Source organism: Notolepis coatsorum, assembly GCF_963971535.1.
Source record: "Notolepis coatsorum genome assembly, chromosome: 4".
Lineage (NCBI taxonomy): Eukaryota > Metazoa > Chordata > Actinopteri > Aulopiformes > Paralepididae > Notolepis > Notolepis coatsorum.
In genome coordinates, this window is record NC_140168.1 from 34,191,866 (window position 1) to 34,215,591 (window position 23,726).

A 23,726-nucleotide genomic window follows, 5' to 3' on the forward strand; every position below is an offset into this window, starting at 1 on the left:
CGTTACCTCATTGTGTCTATTCTACACAGATAGCCTCTCGTGTCTATCTGCTAACGTTAGCATTAGGCTAACTAACGTTACGTCCCTAACCCCCAACAACAAGCGTAACTAATCAGCGATCTTTTTGTCAGACTAAACTCTCCGCTCGGTGGCAAATTGTGTTGATGTCGGTTTTGTTTCATCAATAAATGAGGCAGAATACACAGTGACTGTATCCTTTTTTATTGCACTTGTTTCTTGCTGCAAACATACATAAGACATCCTACGCGAGACATTAAAGATGGCGGCGTCTCTTCTGACCAATCAGTGGTCTGCAGTTTTTCACGTGACATTTCTGGAGCTCTCATGCTGATCACCAGCAGCCCCGCCTCCCCACACGGAGACAAACTGAGTACTTTATTTTAGTGGAAAAGCAACATTAGATTCGGCTCATTAATATGCAAGCCACACCTGTTGTGACGTCGGCGTTTGATAAGCTTTTTTGATTCGCGCGTGCATGTTATTCGTGCGTGGACCTTTTTAACTCTTTCAGAGTGGCATTTCCGGTGTCAAATGGAAAAAAATAAATAATGAAATTATATACCAATGATGTAAACTACCCATAATTGATCAGTAGGGTTTAACCTAGAGGTTGGGCTTTAATGGACTTTTTCTTCTTTTTAAGGAATTTAATGTCAATGTTGGTTAACCATCGGGCAGCTAAAGCCGGAAATAAAGCCGGTTTGAGCCGTGTTGACAAGTTTATTCAAATGATTTAAAATGTTTATTACCAACGCAGAGCTTTCAAACCCTAGCGTTTGTCTGTCCGAAACCCTCGTGCAACTGTGAGTACCTTTGAAATTTATCTGCGATACTTGTATGAAAAACGTTTTGCTGAGGACCAGTTCTTCAGAGTTAATTGTGAGATTTTTCAATGGGCGTATAAGGGACTGTGTATTCACTCGTCCAACAATGTTGGGGTGATTCACAGTCCCCCCCCCCCCCCCGGCTTAGTGACTACAGAGGACTTGGATATAGTATATAGGGGCTCTGTGGACAGTGATTACTTCCCCACAGGCCTGGTGACTACAGCTGAGTAAATAACGTGTTGGTGCGGATGGTTCTGGTCCGTCTGTATCCCGGGTCTCTCCCTCCAGTTCTGTCTGCCCAGAGAGGCATAGTGGACCTCTGTCCCTTCCACTGGGGACGGGCTCTGGGACGCCTCAGTGGCTGAGAGATGAGAAGAGAGAAATTACAAGAGTAAATCGGATGCACCTTGCACACACATCACATAATTTTCTATATTCTTTCCTGTAAATCGGATGCACCTTGCACACACATCACATAATTTTCTATATTCTTTCCTCGTACGTATGTTTATTATTTTTTTCTTGTTATTGTGGAGTCTTCTCTGTATTGTATTTCACTTTATAGTCATATAGTGACAGAGATATTGAGCTGTATGAAAGAAATAACACAAGATAAAGACATTAGACACATTAAACACAGACACACATTAGAATAGAACAGTAAGCTTACATTTTTGCTATTGTGCTATTAGGGGGACCCCGGGCAAGAAAGTGCTATGGGCAGCCAGTGATGTACCTGAACGCGTTCATATTTTGGGCGAACGTGAACTGAGCGTACTGTATTTCCGCTAGATCTCTCACAGTATAACTTCGTTAAAAAAGTGTGCCAGAATTGGGACGGGCGCACTGTCGCACACACACACACACACCGAAAGGTTTCGGTGTGTGCGTGTTGCGCGCGGAGAGAGAGACTCGTTACGCGCGACGCGCCGCCCCTTCAAGGCAATGGTAGGGGAAACACTGATAAATAATCACAGTGTGATGGAAATGCCAGTATTCTGATTATTCCCTATATGGGTTGCGGCAATAATCTTTACAAATAATAGCTTGCAGCAACGTATTGAAAAAAGAACTATAAACTAGTTCATTTTTGAAACCATGAACTTTAGTTCAAACATTTTAATTATGAACTGAACTAGTTAATTTGAAAATGTGTGAACTGTGAACTGAACTAGTTCATGTAGAAAGTGAACTTTCCAAACACTGGCTATGGGCCACCCCTGTCCCTCATCAGACATGCATACTGAAGCTAGGGGGCTCGCATGGGTGCATGCATCTTTTAGAAAACAGCTCTGGAATACTCATTTCTATGGCCTTTTGATAAACTGGACCCTGTGTTTATATGGGCAGGTTGGCATTAGAACTTTGCACAGTTCTATGGGCCCCTAACAATTAAAATCAGGCTTACATGCATGCATATTCCAATTGAAATGAATGGTGAAATGATGCACCAAATGTACATACAGCCCACCACGCACATATGTTTTAGTTAACCATCATTTCCACCTAAAGGACAAATAGGCAGCTGCCGATTTTTGAAATCATGTCTCTGTTTAGATTTCTTATTATATCTTGATGATGGTACTGAAAAAAACTTTTGACACCATAATATATTTCTTTAATCCATCGTTTCGGGGGAGGAGCTAAAACAAGGACATCCAATCAAACAAACAACCAAGTGAAATGATTGGAACGAGCAAGCTGTCTAGCAAACCCACTAGTGACGCACACGCTTGTTATGCACATAGCAGTTGCGCGTGTACACAAAGGCCTGCTGCTAACACATAGCTGCCTGCTAGCTACCTAGCAGGTCGTGGCTGTGGAGGCATCCTGATGCGTTCTGATAGGGAAGGCCGTTGTCGCAATTTTCTGGTATTCCTTCCCACTTTATCCAATCAGGAGAGAGAACCATAAATAATGTAACCTATTTCAAGAAATCTTGTCAGGCCAAATTAGCTTACTGCACTGGTAGATTATTTATTTTACTTGTTTTTTTGTGTGTTTTTTCTCTTGTCGGACCATTTTTGCAGTGTGTCAGTTCTCTTTCCTGATTGTATAAAGTGGGAATCGGATATCAGAAAATGTATTTTGTGTTTACTGCAGAGCGGAGGGACTGGGAGACCCATATTACTGATACTCTGTGATGGCTGTCGGGAGTGTAGAGCTATTATTACCACTTACAGCACCTTTAATGTCCAAAAACTGGAATGATCCCACGAGGACATCCAATAACCCCCCCCCGCCAAGTTGGACTTACCTACTAGTCCACTGGACAACGTCCAGGGCTGGAGCTCGGTGACTTCCTGTCTATGTTCTGATGCAGTGAACAGAAGGGAAGGCTGGTGGTGAATAGTTTCATTTTTTTCTCAAGTCAGAGAATTGGCTTTGCGTCACTGACATCATTCCGCTGTCGCAATACATGAATCATTTGATGAATGACAGACAGACGTTATATACACAAACAAATAAATACATAAATAGATAACATTTTCTAAACTAGACATGTCTCTCAATTGTTTTTGTAGTAAAGGAATTTGAGTATTCCATGATGGAAATTCTATTAGCCTGCTAGCCCATGACCAGCGCAAACTGTTTCATCCACTGACCATAGTGATAAGTGATTTCATAAATTCACCAGACAAATTAGAATAGAAAACAGCCTGACATCTAGTAGAGAATGGCAAACTTACCAGCCAGGAACACACATTTACCCACATTGGACTGGTGTTAACCTCCTGCGCTGGGTGTGATGGAAATGTTATGGATAAATAGTACCCATGTCTAACACAGTGCTAGTGCCCAAATTCTTCATATTCATTCCCTCATTCAACATTTTACCTGTATTTCTATATTTCTTCTTCCTCCTGCATTTACTGCTGGCCAGCCACACGCTGAGCACAGCCATCAACACCACCATGACACCCAGGCCAGCCACTGCTACCATCACCAGAGCTGAAGGGGATCAGAAATAATACAAGTCTCAAACAAATACAGCAGGAGCTCAAACCACAAACTGTTTGAGCATCATGCCGTCTGGCAGACGGTACCGCAGTCTCAGGTCCACATCCAAAAGAACACTGAACAGCTACTTCCACCGGGCAAACAGACTACTGACGGAGAGACTCTGAATTATCACATGAGCGTACACACAAAAGCACCTTAAGTGACTACACAAGCACACTTATTACAGGCACACACTGCTGCTAACATATACCTTGTATTGTATAGTCTGTATAGAATATACGTCGTCTATTGTGTTTAGTTTAGTTCATAGTATAGTTTATTTATAGCTTATTAATTATAGTTTATTTTTATAGTAATAATTTGTATAGATGGAATATACGTTGTGTACTATGTTTACAAATATACTATGGTTGAGGAGCCGGGAAAAACAAGCATCTCATGTTTTTTTTTATATATTTTTGCATAAATCTTAGTCATTTCAAACCTTTAACGTACCATCAAACAATTTAACGATTTGTCTTTATTTATTTAATTTTTTTTTATAAACATACAAAACAAACAAATTACTTAACCTCAGACATACCAAAAACAGTCATATACATTAAAAAATAATTACAAAAAGTTATATTATATATACATACATATATGCACTCGTATACGGCAGAGGAGAAAAAATTCACTTCTTGCTTACATGATGTCAACCTCCATCTGTAATGTAAGCATATGCTTACTTAGAAGCATATGCTTCTAACAAGATGCTATCATTCTCCACGGTGCATGTGAGAGAATGTGTCTCAGAGACATGTGAGTGTGTGTCATATATGTGTATGTGCCGTGAGTATGTGTCTCAGATATGTATTGATTGATTGATTGAAAACTTTATTAACAGATTGCAGAATGGGTACAGTACAGTACAGCTCAATACATACAATTGTTAAGGGGATGCAGACCAGAGAAAGACTTTCGTCTTGTTTACATCAGGGTCCCCCATTTTCAATTCATCATAACATATATGACATACACGACATACTGCTGCTACATCTATACATTTATGACATACCAGATTTGCAAATACAGTACTGTTTGTGATACAAAAAGAGTCCAGAAAAGAAAGAGAGTATATACATTTGCGAGTGTGTGTCTCAGATGTGTATGTGAGTGTGTCTCATACAGTCGCGGACTGGGACCATAATTCCTACCGGGAATTTGACTCAGGCAGACCAGGCCCATACCCATACAGTACTTAGTGATCAAGTGATCAACATCCGGAGTTTCCACGTCAATTTCAATGTCCATCTGATTCAAAACTCGTGTAGTAACACGGAAGAGCCCTTTGGAGCTAAACCAATCAGAGAGCGTCTTTGCAAACTGCGGCTACGAAAAAAAATCACGCATTCCTGCCTGCTTGCCTGAACTTATTATGCGCAAATATAAACATGTATACCGACCTGGCCTGCTAAGGAGTTCAGTGGCCTGACTGCGGGCACAAACAAAACAAATTTAAAAATAAAAAAAAAGTATTTGCCAGTCTGCCAGCAGTGCCAGGGCAGCGATGGTCCCGATGGTTAGTCCGCTAGTGGTCTCATATATGTATGCGAGTGTATGCGCGTGTATATTTCAGATATGTGTATGTGCGTCTATAGTATGTGCATGTCTCAGATATGTGTATGTGTGTCTGCATCTCATGTTTTTCTGAATGTACTGTAATGTACATAAAAAAATTTGGGGCGCCCGAGTGTTACTGCCTCGCAGACCTACGCGGCCGACCCGGGTTCGCCTCCCGCTCCCGGACGCGTCTATGCTTTTACCAACGCGTTCGTGTTTCCGGGTTCCCGTTTTGCGCTCTGATTGGCCAGGTCATGTGACATGTGCGCCAATCGTGGGACGGCAAGTTCTGCGCCTATTTCCGGGTCGAACAGCCTGCAAACCTAACGCCTAGTTTATCACTGGTTAAGCTTAGGCGACTCTTTCGCAGTTGGTTAAGGTTAGAGTTTGGAATCAGGGCAGGCGTTCTATCGCCCTGCTCTAAGACAAACTCTAACCTTAACCAACTTCGAAAGAGCGCCTAAGCTTAACCATCCAAAAACTTGCGGTCCCACGATTGGGCGTACATGTCACATGACCTGGCCAATCAGAGACGCAGAACCACGAACGCGTTGGTAAAAGCAATCAGGCCTCCCGGACGGATTTGCCGCATGTCCTCCCCCACATCTTCTCCCGTTCTCCCTCTCCTCTGTCGGTCATCATGTCTGACCATAAAAGCTGTAAAAATGATAAAAATAAATCTAAAAAAAATTAAAAAAGCTGTGACAATGAAACAATCTGAATCTGAATAATTTATGAAGGAAATATTAGTGGGTGGATTTGTATACCTGTGTAACATCACATTGCGTTAACGACATTTGCACTGTGATGCAAGTACAGTTTGCATGAGAGGTGGCTGCTTGGTGTGTTTTAAACACAAGACAAACAGCTCTTCGTTATCATTCCAAAGGACAGGCTGCTTTGAATCTCCATAGAAAGCCTACCGTTCTCTGATCTAGTGTCTTTCTTCTCCTCCTCCTTCCTCCTGTCATCAACATCTGCGCAACAGAACGAGGACAACATCAGATGCACTGATATTCTAGTATTCATAATACATTGTGATTGTTGTCGCCACGGCATCTGTTTTCATAGCGGGTGTTGTACTCGTGGTGGTTTGGGTGCTGGTTTGATCCGGGTGTGCTTAAGACACAGAATTGATGACATCATGAGATTATACTGTACATATTAGAATAGTACATTAGATCAATGGGAGACTATTGTGACGTATCAGTATTGGTATTTTAGCTAAATGTGTGTTCTTACGAGACCTTTACATTAATGTTGATCCAGAAACAGCATGAATGTATCAATTGTCACTGCTACAGCTTGACTGTATGTTAGTCTACTTGCCAACACTGTGTACACTAGCCCCATTTTGAGAAGTTACTTAATAACCATTACAGGAACTGTGGTGAAAAACAGTCTCCACTGTATAATTAAGTTGGAGGTTCGGTTCGTGGCAATGTAAAAACGCCTTACCAGACAGGACAATGACTATAGCCTCTATCTCTCCATTACACCGGTACTCTCCAGTGTCCCCTGGCCGCAGGTCTGCGATCTGCAGGGCATCGTGGTTGAAGGTAAACCTGTTCCGGGGGTCCTCTTGCTCTCTTCTCACAGTGCCATTTTTGAAGCGGGTGAGGACGGGTTTAGGCTTCAGGTCGCCCTCCCCCCTATGGAACCACCTCTGTTTGGGCTTATCGGAGCTTTTACAGGGCAGCAGCAGGGTCCTGCCCGGAGACACAGCAAAGTCAGAGCCTGTTGAGAGAGGCGAGGATAAACAACGATCAAGGCACTTTTTGTTTTGTGGAATCTGCTGCTCCGGATATGTCACATTTGGTGCTGATAAATAATACACAGTGTGCGGATTCTACTTATATCTACTTATGCAGCTGTGAGTGTGACTGTGAGAGAGAGTCTCTGTGTGCATCAGTAGCATCCTCGCTCAATCCAACAAGTGCCCAATTGGCACTAAGCTGGGTCCGATTCAAATAATATTGAGTCGGAACCAGCTTGAAGTTTTTTTTTTGTTTTGTTGTTGTCATTAACCATTTCACTACCACACTACCAAAGGGTTAACCATCTCACTGCGACAATACAGAAGGTTAACCCTTTCACTGCCACACGATAAAGGGTTAACCCTTTCACTACCACACTACAGAACACTGGTCAACGCAGCTTTATTTACGGCATTGGGTGCCTGATGCGCTGGTGCTGGGATCACAGCGCAGGCGCATCAGGCAGCTAAAGCTGTTTTGAGCAGTGTTGGCCAGTTTATGAAAATTATTTTAAATGTTTATTAGCAACGCCGAGCTTTCAAACCCTAGCGTTTGTCTGTCCGAAACCCTTGTGCAACTGTGAGTACCTTTGAAATGTCTCTGCGATACTTGTACGAGAAGCGTTTTGATAGAGAAAAGACAGTTAATTGTGGGATTTTCCTATGGAGGAATACGGGACTGTGTATTCACTCGTCCAACCTTGTTGGAGTGCATCACAGACCCGAAAGGGGCTATGTGTTCCCCTGAAGTGTAGGAAATCGTCAAGACGGTGGTTTTGTGTTGTGGATAGTTAACTTAAAACATTTGCCTGCATATTGTGGTGTAGATTAACACTTTCTTTGTCTCGTGACCTCGTTTGCTTTCCGTTTGCTCCGTTTTTTGTTTGCTCAAAGTGCTTCACAACAGAAAAAAGACAGGCATAAAATGAGCACAAAGTGCAGACATAAAATCACCGTTTTTCACATTGATTCAGTTTAAAGAATAGACAATAATAGAAAGAGTAAGATCGAATAAACAGAGTAAAATAGTGCAATAGTGCAGTGCAATAAGTAGTAGAATGGAATAGACATGAAATGAGCACATAAAGTGCAGACATAAAATCAGTTTATTTTACAGTGCAATCAAATAGTTCTGGATTACTGTTCAAAGTCGTCTTTACCTTCTCTGTTTGGTACCCACAGTTTAAAACCGGACAGTCTTCCCTCCTGTTTGATATCCACTTTGACAAAGACAATTGAATGTGATTTTCTCCAGTGCACTACAAACTCCCAATTCTGAAACTCCCTTCAACCCCCCCCCCCCCCCCTCATGTTCCTCACCTTCCAGCACCTCCAGCTCAGCCACCAGCTTGTCATTGCACCTGTACTCCCCACAGTCTGAGCTCTCCAGCTCCGTCACACACAGAGAGCCGTCGTATAGGAGGCTGTATTTGTTACGGTTCTGGGTTGTCTCGTAGTTGCCCTGTTTGGTGGCAATGACCTTCTTATCCTGGTGTGTCCAGATGACGTCGGCAGAGTTGTTGCAATGCAGGTAGACGCGGTGCTCCTCTGGCACAGAGATTCTTTTCACTGCAGGGCAAGAAAGAAAGAAAGAAAGAAAGAAAGAAAGAAAGAAAGAAAGAAAATTGTTTTCTTGCTGTATTTTAGATTTGATTTATTTTAGATTTTTATTTATTTTAGATTTTTAGGGCCGATACCGATATTAGAGAGTAAAGAAATCTGATATTGATATATTAGCTATATAGAATATTGTCTGATACGTATCAATATCAGATTTCTTTACTCTCTAATATTGGTATCGACCCTAAAAATCCAGTATTCTAAATGGCTCCAGTATTCTAAATAGCTTAATCTTCACTAATGATAACTTTATCTTTATATGTAGGTAATAGTAATTTTAGTAGTAATGCTTCTCTGACCAACATATACGCCACTACCGATATGTTAATTAATCGGTCAGGCTATTTATTATCACCATAGAGGACATTTGGACAGAGCAGAACATAGAAGAACAGAGCGGAGCAGAACATACAGTAGAAGAACAGAGCAGAACATAGAAGAAAAGAAGCGGAGCAGAACATACAGTAGAAGAACAGAGCAGAACATACAGTAGAAGAACAGAGCAGAGTAGAACATTGAAGAACAGAGCGGAGCAGAACATAGAAGAACAGAGCGGAGCAGAACATAGAAGAGCAGAGCAGAAGATCAGAGCAGAGCATAATTTATTGAAAGGCTAAAGACGTTTTTATAATGTCATATCTATTAATTCATCCACTATTCTTGTCCTCTACTATACACTTGGTGCGTCCAGTCATATCCTGCTGAGGGCCCGTTTTAGCCATGTTTCCTGTTTTACTGGCTAATCCTCTTTTATCTCATGGAAACATCATGTGCCATTCAGTAACATGTTTACCGGCACAATTAGCCTCCTTCTGAGTGACACGGCTAAAACTACGATGTCATATTAAATTAAACACAAACACAAATATTTCCGTCTTGAGATACATATAATCAGTCAATTGCAAGGTAATTAAAACAAACACAACATATATTTTGCTTAAATATTTAGAGAATTGTTTCTTGGACAGTCACAAGCCACAGCCAGAACTACCCCTTTGAGTGTTATGTTTAGTTTCTTTCATTGACAAATATGAATGCTAGTATTTTTTGTACGACTGCTGTACCTTTGATATCATACACAAGAACAGGCCAGTTCTTGTTCAGATCAATTCCATATGCAATTCAATCATGATCAGTATTGAAACAATGGTGTGGAATTGTCCAATAATAACACACAAGCCAGCAACACATCTTTATCAAAGAAACTGTGGATTTTGCTTTCATTACTGAGAGAAAACCTCAGAAATTCATCAGAAAACAATACCGGGTATCACTGATGACAGTTTTGCGTGGCATTCATCACGTAATATAACAACGTATGATGTAATGATTAATCTCCCACTGTACCTGTGTAGCTGTCAGTGAAGGTGAAGAAAATGACCAGAAGACACCAAGCGTTACAGAGGATCCCACCTGTCAACATCTTAGAAGAAGCAGAGGAACCCCTGAAGCATGCTCCTCTGCGTAATAATGTACATGACGTACAGTTCTCCCCCACTGAGCATGACGGACATTCACCCCTCCTCTTCTCTCTTCCCTTCCTATTTTTCCCCTTTAAGATCCAGAGACTGTAACTACTGAATGGGACCTTGTGCTCTCAAATAATGACAACTGTAGCCTTTTGCATGGTTCACACTGATGTAATGAAATGTAAAATGCATTAATTCAGATTCAGACAAATTTATTGATCCCGTGTGGGGCAATTCATATTTGTAGCTTCACGAGTAACAAAAACAACAAACAACCAAACAAAACATCTCAATGACAGCACGGCAACAACAACATTCCATGCAATACACAATCCAGTAAAAGTAAAAAACAGACAACTAAGTGTAGAAGGCTACTTAAAATGACTACTGTCTGTGTTTAAAAGTCTGATAGCCGAGGGTACAAAAGATTTGGCGTAACGGTTGGTCCTACTTGGTGGAACGTCATAAAGGCGGCCAGAAGGCAACAGTGAAAACTGCTGAGACAGAGTGTGGAGAGGTTGATTTGTGATGCTCGTCCCCTTCTTGACCACCTGGTCCGTCCAGAGAGAACATAGGTCTCTCTGTTTTACTCCAATTATTTTGGAGCACACTTTCACAATATACTGTAGTAGGCTGTTCCTATCTTTAATAGATAGGCCACTGAACCAGCAGATAAAAGAAAAAGTTAAGAGGCTTTCAATAAAATAACTATAAAAAGTGCTCAGGATCTTCGCACTAACATTAAAAGAGTTCAGCTTTCTCAGCAGGTAGATCCTCTGCTGACCTTTTTTGACAATGGACTCTGTATTTAAGTTGAACTTCAGTTTACAATCAAACACAGTTCCCAGGTATTTGTACGATTCAACAATCTGGACGTCCTCATCGTGAATTACACTAGCTACACTGGCTTGATGATCGGAGTTGTGTCTGAAGTCAATTATCATGTCCTTAGTCTTAGAGACTAAGAGTATTTATGAAACACTGAATGAGTAAATTAATGACTTTTAATACGTTTTTTATATATATATATATATATATATATATATATACCGTATATAGTCTGATATTCCTGCAATCAGTTCAAGACTAAAATATTGAAAGTCACTTTTGTTCACGAAAAATTAGAAGCCAATGCTTTTAGTCCATTGAACAGTTTGGATTGAAAACCTTGCATGGTCGCCTCTGCCGTCGGTGTGAATGTGTGAGTGAATGGGTAAAATGTGAGGAAAAAATTGTAAAGCGCTTTGGATAAAAGTGCTATATAAATGCAGCCATTTGCCATTTAACCAAACTACCATACTACATTTGGTTCACAGTGCCTACAATTATTTTGTTTTAATTTATGATAAGATAGGATCATTCTAAGAATAACAGTAAATGTGGGCGGCTACGTGGCGTAGTGGGCAAGGCGCTCGCCACGAATGCAGAGACGCTGGGCTCGCCTGTTCGAGCCCAGCGCTCCACATTGCTTTCAGTTTAGCTGGTCGTTCATACTAATACACATTGGCCGTATTAGGGGGTGGGAAACTGATGGGTGGGGATCGGGCGTTGTGGACAGCGACTCCTACAGGTCGGTTGGTGCGCCTGCGCAGTAGAATCAGGAAGTGTCGGGGGCAGCGTGAGCCTCCCACGCGTTACTCCTCGCCACTGAGAGATCGAGCTGCGCAGGTGAAAAGATGCGACTGCTGTTACCTCAAGTACCGGAGGGGACTTGTGCTATGTATGACTTAGTCCACATTGCAGCCGGCTTGTGGGAGGCAAGAAACAGCGTTCGTGACAGGGGAGGGTTGAATTGGATGATACGAAATTGGGATGGGAGAAAAATATAGAAAATGGGAGAAAAAGTGGATAAAAAAAAATAAAAGAATAACAGTAAATGTGTTTTGCCGGTTCTGCAAACAAATCCCTCTCCTCTGAAAAGGTTCCCTTTCTCCCTCCTACAACAATTTGATATGACTTTCTTGAATCTGTGGAAAATCCATGTACATGTTTTTCTGAAGAAACTAGATTGTGCTACAGTAGATGTGCTTTCTCATTTGAACTATGTGGTCTGAAGACCAACGTCCACAGCCTGTACATGACAGCCTGATGCAAAATGTGTGTGCGTGTGTGAGCTCTTCTACCTCAAAAGCGACAACCTCAGTGTCACAAGTATCACCAATTCATGAAATGAAAGAGTGACATGAAGTTCACAATCACTATTACAGATACAGCATAGCTAAATCAGATAATTTTTTTTAAATTAAAACAATAGGAGTAGAGATTGGTACATACTGTAACAAGAGGATAATGTTTTTAACCTTAAGAGTAGATATACAGTATTGGTACATGGAAACATAGAAACAAGAGGCTACAGTTTTTAATTAAAACAATAACAGTAGAGATAGTGGTACATAGAAACAGAAACAGGAGGCTATGGTTTTTGGAGGGGTGTTTGATGTTCTGTATTTTCTCTAGTAGGTTGTGTATTTGGTGCCAAGGTAGATTCTCTCATGGGTTCTGGCAGACATTGGTATAAATAGTTACCAGTAGGCCTACTAATACCTTGGTATAAATAGTTACCAGTAGGCCTACTAATACCTTGGTATAAATAGTTACCAGTAGGCCTACTAAATTGGTATAAATAGTTACCAGTAGGCCTACTGATACCTTGGTATAAATAGTTACCAGTAGGACTACTAATACCTTGGTATAAATTACCAGTAGGCCTACTAATACCTTGGTATAAATAGTTACCAGTAAGCCTACTAATACCTTGGTATAAATAGTTACCAGTAGGCCTACTAATACCTTGGTATAAATAGTTACCAGTAGGCCTACTAATACCTTGGTATACATAGTTACCAGTCCCTACTAATACCTTGGTATAATTACCAGTAGGCCTAATACCTTGGTATAAATGGTTATCAGTAGGCTTAATACCTTGGTATAAATTGTTATCAGTAGCCTTACTAATACCTTGGTATAAATTGTTATCAGTAGGCCTAATACCTTGGTATAAAACTATAAATAGTTATCACTAAGTCTACTAATACCTTTGTATAAATAGTTATCATTAGGCCTACTAATACCTTGGTATATCTATCTTTGCATATTATGATACAAATATACATAGTTCTAACCATATATGTTAACAGGTTAAAGGGTTTTGCTGCCGTAGGATGGATTTCATCCATCTATGGTGTGTCATTATTTCTGTCAGTTGTATCACTAATTATTTAGTGTCAACTGCTGCTTTGCCTATACATACTTGTTTTGTTTTGCCTATTTTCAGTTGTTGTTTTTTGGTTCCTTTGTAAACTTTTGCACTTTTCATGAGTACTTGCTCATAAACTCACAAACCAACTATTGCATTACTGTTGGGGTTTGTGGTTTTGGTGGCTCACACAAAATTTGATGACACAACTTCCATTACATCCTAGTGGTTGTGCATGTGCAAACAGCCACTCACTTCGCCCCCCCCCCCTTGCATGATGAGGAGTGCCGTTTGGTGTTATTTTACAGCTACAGTATAGATCACAATACTGAAATTCACATCATAAATGATGACTCATTGCTCTCTCCTACACGAAAGTAGATAAGCTGCTTCTAAGTAAAAAGTATTGGTATCGATATAGGCAATACTGGCCCTATATTTACCAAATCCTGCAGTATCGCCAACCCCTATATGCTTGTTGTGATCGACTATTGCACTTAACACCCCTGCTTGCCATATATATATATTTCAGCATTGTAGATTGAAAAGAAAAACCAAAATTAATTAATTAATTAAAAAAACTCCACAACATTTGTTTTTGACTTGTCTCTGCTCCTCATTTACAAAAAAATGAACCTCCTTTTAAGCTTGTGAACTAGATCTTTGGGTGAAATTCCCATGGCTAATCGATAAATCGGGACCAAATTATCGATAAATATCGATATTTTTAATTAGCCCTCTACTGCATGACTTTTAATTTTCTGGGTGAAACAAATATTTCACCCCATTTTTTTAGAGATTATGGGTCCCTGATAACATATCAATAAAACAAATTTGCCCCCCACACCCCCTCAAACTGATATTGGTTTGTGTCTTCAAAGACACGCTGTGCAGTAAGGGTAGTAAAACACCAAGGTTTTCTATAACACGTTTTATTAATAAAATACATAGAACATCATGTGAATATTAAAAACAAATTCAATTTCCAATAACAAATACCATGTACAGTAGTACCCTGTACTACCATATAATACCATGTAGTACCCTGTCCATATAATACCATGTAGTACCCTGCACTACCATATAATAGCATATAATACCATGTAGTACCCTGTACTACCATATAATACCATGTAGTACCCTGTACTACCATATAATACCCTGTAGTACCCTGTACTACCATATAATACCATGTAGTAACCTGTACTACCATATAATACCCTGTAGTGCCATGTACTACCATATAATACCATGAAGTAACCTGTACTACCATATAATACCCTGTAGTACCCTGTACTACCATATAATACCCTGTAGTGCCATGTACTACCATATAATACCCTGTAGTACCCTATACTAGCATATAATACCCTGTAGTACCCTGTACTACCATATAATACCATGAAGTAACCTGTAGTACCATATAATACCCTGTAGTACCCTGTACTACCATAATACCATGAAGTAACCTGTACTACCATATAATACCATGAAGTAACCTGTACTACCATATAATACCCTGTACTACCCTAGAATACCATGAAGTAACCTGTACTACCATATAATACCATGAAGTAACCTGTAGTACCATATAATACCCTGTACTACCATATAATACCATGAAGTAACCTGTAGTACCATATAATACCCTGTACTACCATATAATACCATGAAGTAACCTGTAGTACCATATAATACCCTGTAGTACCCTGTACTACCATATAATACCATGAAGTAACCTGTAGTACCATATAATACCCTGTAGTGCCATGTACTACCATATAATACCCTGTAGTGCATATAATACCCTGTAGTGCCATGTACTACCATATAATACCCTGTACTACCATATAATACCATGAAGTAACCTGTAGTACCATATAATACCCTGTAGTACCATGCACTACCATATAATACCCTGTAGTAACATGTACTACCATATAATACCATGTAGTAACCTATACTACCATATAATACCCTGTAGTACCCTGTACTACCATATAATACCCTGTAGTACCATATAATACCATGAAGTAAGTAACCTGTAGTACCATATAATACCCTGTAGTGCCATGTACTACCATATAATTCCCTGTAGTACCCTGTACTACCATATAATACCATGTAGTGTCATGTAGTACCCTGTACTACCATATAATACCCTGTAGTACCCTGTACTGCATATAATACCATGTGGTACCCTGTACTACCATATACCATGTGGTACCCTGTACTACCATATAATACCATGTAGTACCCTGTACTCACCCTAACAGTCTGCTTTCTTCCATAAAACGTTATTGTGTCCATGTTCTGCAAGTATCGATGGATTGTAAAGGAAAAACATTGACTATTGCATCACTTATTATCAGGTAAGTAACAAATACTATAGGCTAATAATACCTCAGTTATAACAGTACTATCATAGTAATAATGATTAGCATGTGTGTTTGTATGCAGAAATGACATATTGCTAACAACACACTCAATGATCATTCATGCAAACAAACACACACATGCTAATGCTGTATGTTATTGCTACAGCATGTCCACACACACACACACACACACACACACACACACACACACACACACACACACACACACACACACACACACACACACACACACACACACACACACACACACACACACACACACACAGCCTAATTGGGAACCAAATTGGGCTAACTGCATGGTGTGTCTTTGAAGACACAAACCAAAATGAACAGTTTTACTCTATATATAAAAGCAAAATACGTATCTAAACTATAATATATGCTTATTTACATGTATTACACATATTTTCTTTCTGCAGTTACTCCATTTTAAACAAGTTTAATAGTGATATTCATCTGACCTACTAGAGGTGAGTGTAATATTCATGCCTTGAATATGTCATTTACTACAGGCGCACCTTCCTGTTATGTATACCTGACAATCAGTTGGCTGCCAGCCGTGGATGGAGTCACACTCATGCTTAATGTTGCAATAAACAACTTAACGTAATCTCCTCGTCCTGAATGATTATTCTCTTTAAATCGAATACGACAGTGAGCTGCTCCAGGTGGTGCTGCTTCATGAAAAAAGAGACCCCTCCCCCAAAAGAAATGACACACTCTCTTTGACTCATCATTTCATTGGTCAGATTGTCTGGTACCATTATTTGAAAAAAATACATATGATTTCTCTTAAAGGGTCAGTGTAGGGTCTCCAAATGTGGTTTGTGTCTTCAAAGACACACTATGCAGGAGTAGAGGGTTAGTATAAAAAATATATATATATATTATTTAAACAACACATTTATGTTTATTTTGCAGCAATTCTTAGTTGTTGCCGCCATCTTTAGTGTTACAGATTTCCCCATTCAAAACGACCACAGTGATCCTTCTCATTTTATAGTCGGTGGTCTCTGGATGTGATGGAGGAGTGCACTGCATATTGCATGCACAGTGCAGAGTTGCAATTCAACTGAATTTGCATGAAATGGGAATGTTTTAACTAAAACATGCCACAAGACCTAGTATTTTAGTATAGTATAAAGTATTTAAAGTGTGTATATTTAAGCATTACATCACGCGCAGGAGTGGTTTGTGAACAATAAACCATGCCTAGGGGTGGTCGTTAGACCCCCCTAGGCATGGTTTATTGTTCACAAATCACGACTGCAAGTGGTGTAAAGCTTTTATACAACTGCCACATTCATCCAACCTTATTTCTATACAATAAACACACATTAATCGAAGATTTATTGAAAAAACCATCCGCCAGAAAAAGTAGTTCCCACAACTACAAAAAAGACAATTTGCCTCCATGTGGAAGCAGATCGGAAGTGCATCCAACCAACTAACACATCCAACTGTGTATTATTGGAATGATTGAGAGAAGTTGCCTCATGTGGAAGCAGCTTGAAGTGCATCCAACCAACTAACACATCCAACTGTGTATTATTGGAATGATTGATTGAAAATTGTATTACCAGATGCAGAATGGGTACAATACAGTACGGCTCAATACACACAATTGTTAAGGGAATGCAGACCTACTTTCCATAGAACTTCATTCTTAGATGCTTCTATAGAAAGTATAGGTAAAACAAATTAAAAAGTTTTCTTTTCCCTATAGGAAAAAAACGTTTTCTTCGCCCTATTTTTTTATTTATTTTTTTAAACCTACTGTAGAGGGCCTAAACTTAACCAGTTGGAAACCAAGCGTACAGTAATAAAATTAGCAATCAATCAATCAATCAATCAACTCAATCGGCCATGCTCACTTAGAACAGCGCAGCACCCAGCTCTCTCTCTCAGTCTGACCCGCGTTGCAGACAGGAGTGTGTGTGTGTGTGTATGTGTGTGTGGGGGGGGGGGGGGGGGGGGGTGTGTGGCGGTGGGTGGAGACTAGAGCTAGCGCTGACAGTCAGAGAGAAGGAAAAATAAATTGAAAAAAAAATGCAAATTAATCAATCAATCAAATCGCGATTTTTCTTTTGTTCTAGAATGACTCAAGACCCATCAATTACATCATCCAACATTGTTTAAAGGACTAACACATTCACAGTGACAGAATCGCTTCATATTTAGTCGTTATGGCGCTATCAACATATCCATTTGTTGTCCGCGATCTTGTTTTCTCCCGGAGTAAGCCGGCGGAGTGATATGTGATTCGGTTGTGGGCGGGTCCTGAGCCCAGGACCGTGGATTGTTGCCAATAAAGACGTGTAAATGGACTGTTTCAGCCAATCAGAATCGAGAAATTTGCATGCCGTTGTATAAATATATATATATATTTTTTTTACATATGCAAATATATCGATATGTGACACCACTTATCGATATCACGCAATTATCAATATATCGATAAATGGTCTCAGCCTTAATTCAGACACCTCTTGCACGGCCCGATTGACACCTGCTTCTTGCTCCATTTTTGTCGAAGAAACAGTGCACTGGAACCCTATTTATATATATTTGTGACTATAGTGTCCACAACTTGCACCTGTGGGATGGAATTGACAAGCATGTGTTCTCCGTTACTTTTCAAATGTCTGTTACTCTACAAATGTCTGTTTTCCTTCTGTCATGACTTGAGTGATGTGCTTTATCAGGGGATGTGTCTTGGATGGGGATGTGGTGGGATTGATGTGTGAGGTGTTTGGGGAACTGGCTGTTGCGGGGGGGGGGGGGGGGGGTGGGGGTCACATGCTTTCGAGCAACACTTTACTTATTGTACTTACTTTCAGTGGCGTCGCGTGGGTAAAATAACAGGGGATGCCAAAAGAAATATTAAAAAAAATTTAAATTAAATATTTGTATTAATATATATATATTTTTTTTAAGTCAAGCAGCCACCATGTACACTACAGTATGGCTCGGCGGCCAGTCAAACTTTCTTTTTATTTATTTAACAGATTACAGAATGGGTACAATACAGTACGGCTCAATACACACAATTTTATAAGGGGATGCAGACCAGAGAAAGACGTTTGTCTTGTTTACATCAGGGTCATTAATACTGCTGGAGCATTGGTTCATTTTTGGTCGACACATATTCGGTTGCAAAAAGGTGTCTCACGGTCTCCTCTATGGTCGTGAATATTTTCACGCGGATCGGAATCACGGCGCGCCCGTGGGACACTTTTCCGTTTCGGCGAGTTTATTCCCAGATGTTCCCACGATAAAAAGCTCGCGTGGAGCGCATAATAGGCTCACTTAATACAGCGTTTTTAAAATCACGCAACATTTTCAGGGTCGCAAGCCGACCTTTTCACCTCGTTTTCGATGATGGAAGTGATTTAGGAAAAGCTTCGGCACGCCGAGAGGTACCCGTGGATTTAATCTCGCGAGGATCGGGGCAATATTCGGCCCGTGGGAGCAGTCACGGGTTAATAAAATTTTCAAATGTGCAGAGGGGAGGCCAGACTACTTAGTCTGCTGATGAATTGAAAATGGGGGACCCTGATGTAAACAAGACGAAAGTCTTTCTCTGGTCTGCATCCCCTTAACAATTGTGTGTATTGAGCTGTACTGTATTGTACCCATTCTGCAATCTGTTAATAAAGTTTTCAATCAATCAATCAATGCTGACAGGCCCGTTTTAAGGTGTGGGCAGGGCTTTAGTCAGCTCGAATCTGATTGGCTAGTATTGGTTTTGGAGTCCAAATACATGGGGAGGCTGGAGAAATACACCTCCCCCCTGCCTCCTCTCCAGTCTCCTCTGCTGCAGTGAGTCTGACAGTGTGTTAGAGAGAGTGAGAAGGAGAAGAGGGAGACATTTAAAAAAAAAAATTATAACACAGATGAAAAATAATGATTCTTTATTATGATTGTAAACTATATATAAAAAGAAAAATAATATTTTCATATTTCATATTTCATTTTAATTCATATTTTTATAGGGAGGCCTGGCTTCCATGAGGATTCGCCACTGCTTACTTTATGCCTATTCTTATGTCTGCACTTTCTACATTGCACTACTTTTATCGTCTTTTACCTATTCTTATGTCTGCACTTTCTACATTGCACTACTTTTATCGTCTTTTATACCTATTCTTATGTCTGCACTTTATGCATTGCTTTTATTCTGTCAACTGTATACACATTTTATGCCTAGGTTCATTTTATGCTATTTGCTGTGAAGCACTTCGAGCCGCAATCCCTGTATGAAAGGTGCTATATAAATAAAGTTATTATTATTATTATTATTATTATTACTCTTAACAACAAGGAACTTTTACTATTATGCACTTTGCTACTAAGTAATACCATGCCCATATTACTACCTACTATGCTAATATGTCTATGCTATTATGCACTCAAGACTGTAGCACTCAAGTTCAACACGTTTTGGTTGTATCCTTCCTGCTGACTTGTTGCATAGAACTTGTATGTGGCTTTGGATAAAAGCGGCAGCTAAATGACTAATGTGTGAAGGGAAGTTACTCACTCCAATCACTCTTATCTCATTGTATAGAATTTTGCATGCAATGATTTACCCAATGAACAACTGTGTCAATGCGAATTGACACCGCATATATATTTACCATATTTGTCTGAATATACCTGTTGTTGGGTTTATAGGACCCTTAGATAATCAGCACCTGGTATTGAATGGGGTAAGGGTAACCCCTCTGACTACAGACCAATTGCCCTCACATCCGTAGCCATGAAATCATTTGAACGCATCATTCTCACCCACCTCAAAACCAGCACCACCCCTCATGGACCCACATCAATTTTCTTACAGAACCAACAGGTCTGTGGAAGACACAGTCAACACAGCCACCCATCACCTGCTGCAACACCTGGAAACCCGCAACACCTACGCCCGCATTCTGGTCATGGACTTCAGTTCGGCATTCAACACAATCAACCCAGCCAAACTCATCAATAAACTACTGTCTACTGGACATGAATATTGACCCCTGCATCTGTCACTGGATCCACAGCTTCCTCTCTAACAGACAACAGAAGGTCAAAATCAACAACATCACATCCCACCCTCTATATCTCAGCACAGGAGCCCCCCAAGGCTGCGTCCTTTCACCCTGGCTTTTCTCCTTATACACCAACCTGCTCATATCCCTCCAAAACTCTGTCAAAATCTACAAATATGCAGACGACACAACCATCATAGGCCTCATCACAGACAACATTGAAACAGAATACCATACACAGATCAACCATACAGTCACCCTGGTACACAGACAATAAATAACCTCCTCCTCAACTCATCTAAAACCCAAGAACTCATCATCGACTTCAGACGCCAGCCAAACCCCAAAACCCCTGTATTAATCTCTGGCAAACTCATAATCACCACAGACACCTTCAAATTGCTTGGCACCCACATAAGCAACAACCTCAAATGGAAAACCAACATAGACCACATCCACAAAAAAAGCCAATCAAAGACTCTTCTTCCTCCGCCAGCTAAAAATAAATCTGAATCAGAAAACATCTCCTGCTCCGTTTTTACCAGGCCATCATACAAAGCATCCTCACCTTCTCCATAACAGTTTGGTAGTGGTACATCAGTCTGGACATTCACCCCAAAAACAAACTGCAAAGAATAATCAATAAATCCTCCAAAAGAATCCGCACCCCCCACCCATCACTCAGATCACTCCACCGCCAAAGTACAATAAGAGCAAGAAAAATTATCTCTGACCACACTCACCCAGCACACCATAGCTTCCAGCTGTTGCCCTCCGGGAGGCGCTACAGATCCCTGACCACCAAAACATCCCGCTTTAAAAACAGTTTCTTCCCCACTGCCATACGGACATTGAACTCCCTGTAGCAAGCCCTCTACCTCTGCTGTTATGGACATAAACTGTGATATATATGAATTGAAAATGGGGGACCCTGATGGAAACAAGACAAACGTCTTTTTCAGGTCTGCATCCCCTTAACAATTGTATGTATTGAGCCGTACTGTATTGTACCCATTCTGCAATCTGTTAAATAAAGTTTTCATTCATTCATTCATTCATTCATTCATTCATTCATTCATTCATTCATTCATTCATTCATTCATTCATATTGTGGTATTTTTTATTATTTATCTATGTATTTAACTGCATGTAGTATGTATGTATTGTAACTAAGTGATGTTATGTTCTATGTTGGAACAATGCAATGTAATGCACTGAAAACAAATTCCACCAGCCTGGCTGCATGGGTGGTTATTAAATAATCAAATCGAATCTAATACTTGCCTGTACACCTGCATATAACAAGTTTCAAGTTAACTTTTCACGTTTGTTTTTTAATTGTCACATATAAAGTGTCACATATAATGAGATTGTGCTTCATACAGAGTACAAGAAAAGTTAAAAGAATAAAGACCAAACACTATACAAAATATACAATATACAAAAAGAATGTACAAAATGCAAAAATGAGGTACTCATAGCTCTGTATGATAGCATGTACAATAATGCTGTATAGTATTCTTTTTAATTCTCACTGCATATATTACCTATTCTCACCTGTCTGTACTTACCTGCACATAGTTCTTTATTATATCTATATCTGTATATATCCTACTCTTACTAGTTATGCTGCTGGACAGTAGTAGTCATACTGTCTTTATTTATTATACTACAACTCTGTACATACATTTTAATCTAATCTAATCTAATCTAATTTCCTATCAGACACCAGTCTTTAGAACAGGCAAGAACAGCAGATTTAAAGGCATTCATGAACTGGGTATAGGTACAATCACTATTGTGTTATAACAATTAGCGATAGACTAACAACATAGACATTTATTTACATGAAAATGTTCAATTATAAAAAAAAATTAAACATTGTCCGTCTCCAGATGGGGGCGCCAAACACTACCCATCAAAAAAATAAAATGATAATAATAATATATATATAATATATATATATTTTCCTTTTTTTTGCTGGGCAGAGTTTGTTTGTTAGCTACGTTGTTTATTTGTTTTGATTCTGTAGTGTGCCCTTTGCATTTTTTCTTAGCTGTTGTTCTTGTTTGTAATAAGGTGCAGTACTTTACTGACGTTTAAGTTTAGATGGGTGAAGTTTACCTAGGGCACCAAATGTGCTAGGTGCGGCCTGAATCCCATCACTCCTTCAAGACCTCCTCTGGTTTCCCATTAGGCAGACCTCTGAGTGTCTTCCTCCTCTCTCTGTTACTCCCTTGTCCTTTTTAGAGATTTGATCCCATGCTTTCTCTTTTTTTTGTCCATGTTTATGTCAGATAGCATTGCTCATTTTGTAATTGAATCTTGTTGTACTTTTCATTTCATTCTCACGTAAAGTAGACTACTCTGAAAAGCGCTATACAAATAAAATGTATACACACACACATTTTAATACTTTATTTGGTTCAACAAATTATATTACATAAACAGGGAATCAAATGTATCGGGGCCAAGCAGCACTGGACACTTAAGGGTACACATAGCACCTCCTTCTCCACGTGGCTAAGCTGCCAATAATATCTGAGACAGAGCAATATTTGGCCATTTGTTTGGCTTTTCTTTTAGACATTGCAGCAATTCTCAGACCGGTCATGGTGCATTTGTATACATGGCCAAGACTTCCGAACACAAGTACACTATATCTACACCTATACCCAAGGTTGGCCATCACATTGAGCAGTGGTTGGTATTTGATATACTTGTCCCGGAAGGCCTGGTCCATGTACAGATCAAAGGTACAGCCTACTTCTATGACCACAAGTTACAGGTTGAAAAAACCCTCAGCTCGGAACTAGGCAGAATCTGCACCTGGCTC

At 39.9% G+C, this 23,726-nt stretch overlaps 1 protein-coding gene across 1 annotated transcript; it reads right to left on the bottom strand.

Annotated features, from left to right (window-relative positions):
• Positions 1-1,012: 1,012 nt before the first annotated feature.
• Positions 1,013-10,246, bottom strand: LOC311227661 (uncharacterized protein). Its single transcript, XM_084313392.1, has 7 exons — positions 10,141-10,246; positions 8,494-8,742; positions 6,876-7,154; positions 6,341-6,394; positions 3,687-3,800; positions 3,106-3,162; positions 1,013-1,209 (listed from the first exon to the last, which is right to left on the bottom strand). The coding sequence occupies exons 1-7, from the start codon at positions 10,214-10,216 to the stop codon at positions 1,043-1,045; spliced, it is 996 nt and encodes a 331-aa protein (XP_084169518.1). The 5' UTR covers positions 10,217-10,246; the 3' UTR covers positions 1,013-1,042.
• Positions 10,247-23,726: the final 13,480 nt, after the last annotated feature.

Bases quoted from the DNA above. Each gene is read 5' to 3' on its own strand.
- LOC311227661 (XM_084313392.1), bottom strand. From the start codon at position 10,216: ATGTTGACAGGTGGGATCCTCTGTAACGCTTGGTGTCTTCTGGTCATT. The intron at 6,395-6,875 runs GTAAGGCGTTTT...TCTGTTGCGCAG, and splicing joins TATAGTCATTGTCCTGTCTG to ATGTTGATGACAGGAGGAAG. The intron at 1,210-3,105 runs GTAAGTCCAACT...CTCATCTCTCAG, and splicing joins GTTGTCCAGTGGACTAGTAG to CCACTGAGGCGTCCCAGAGC.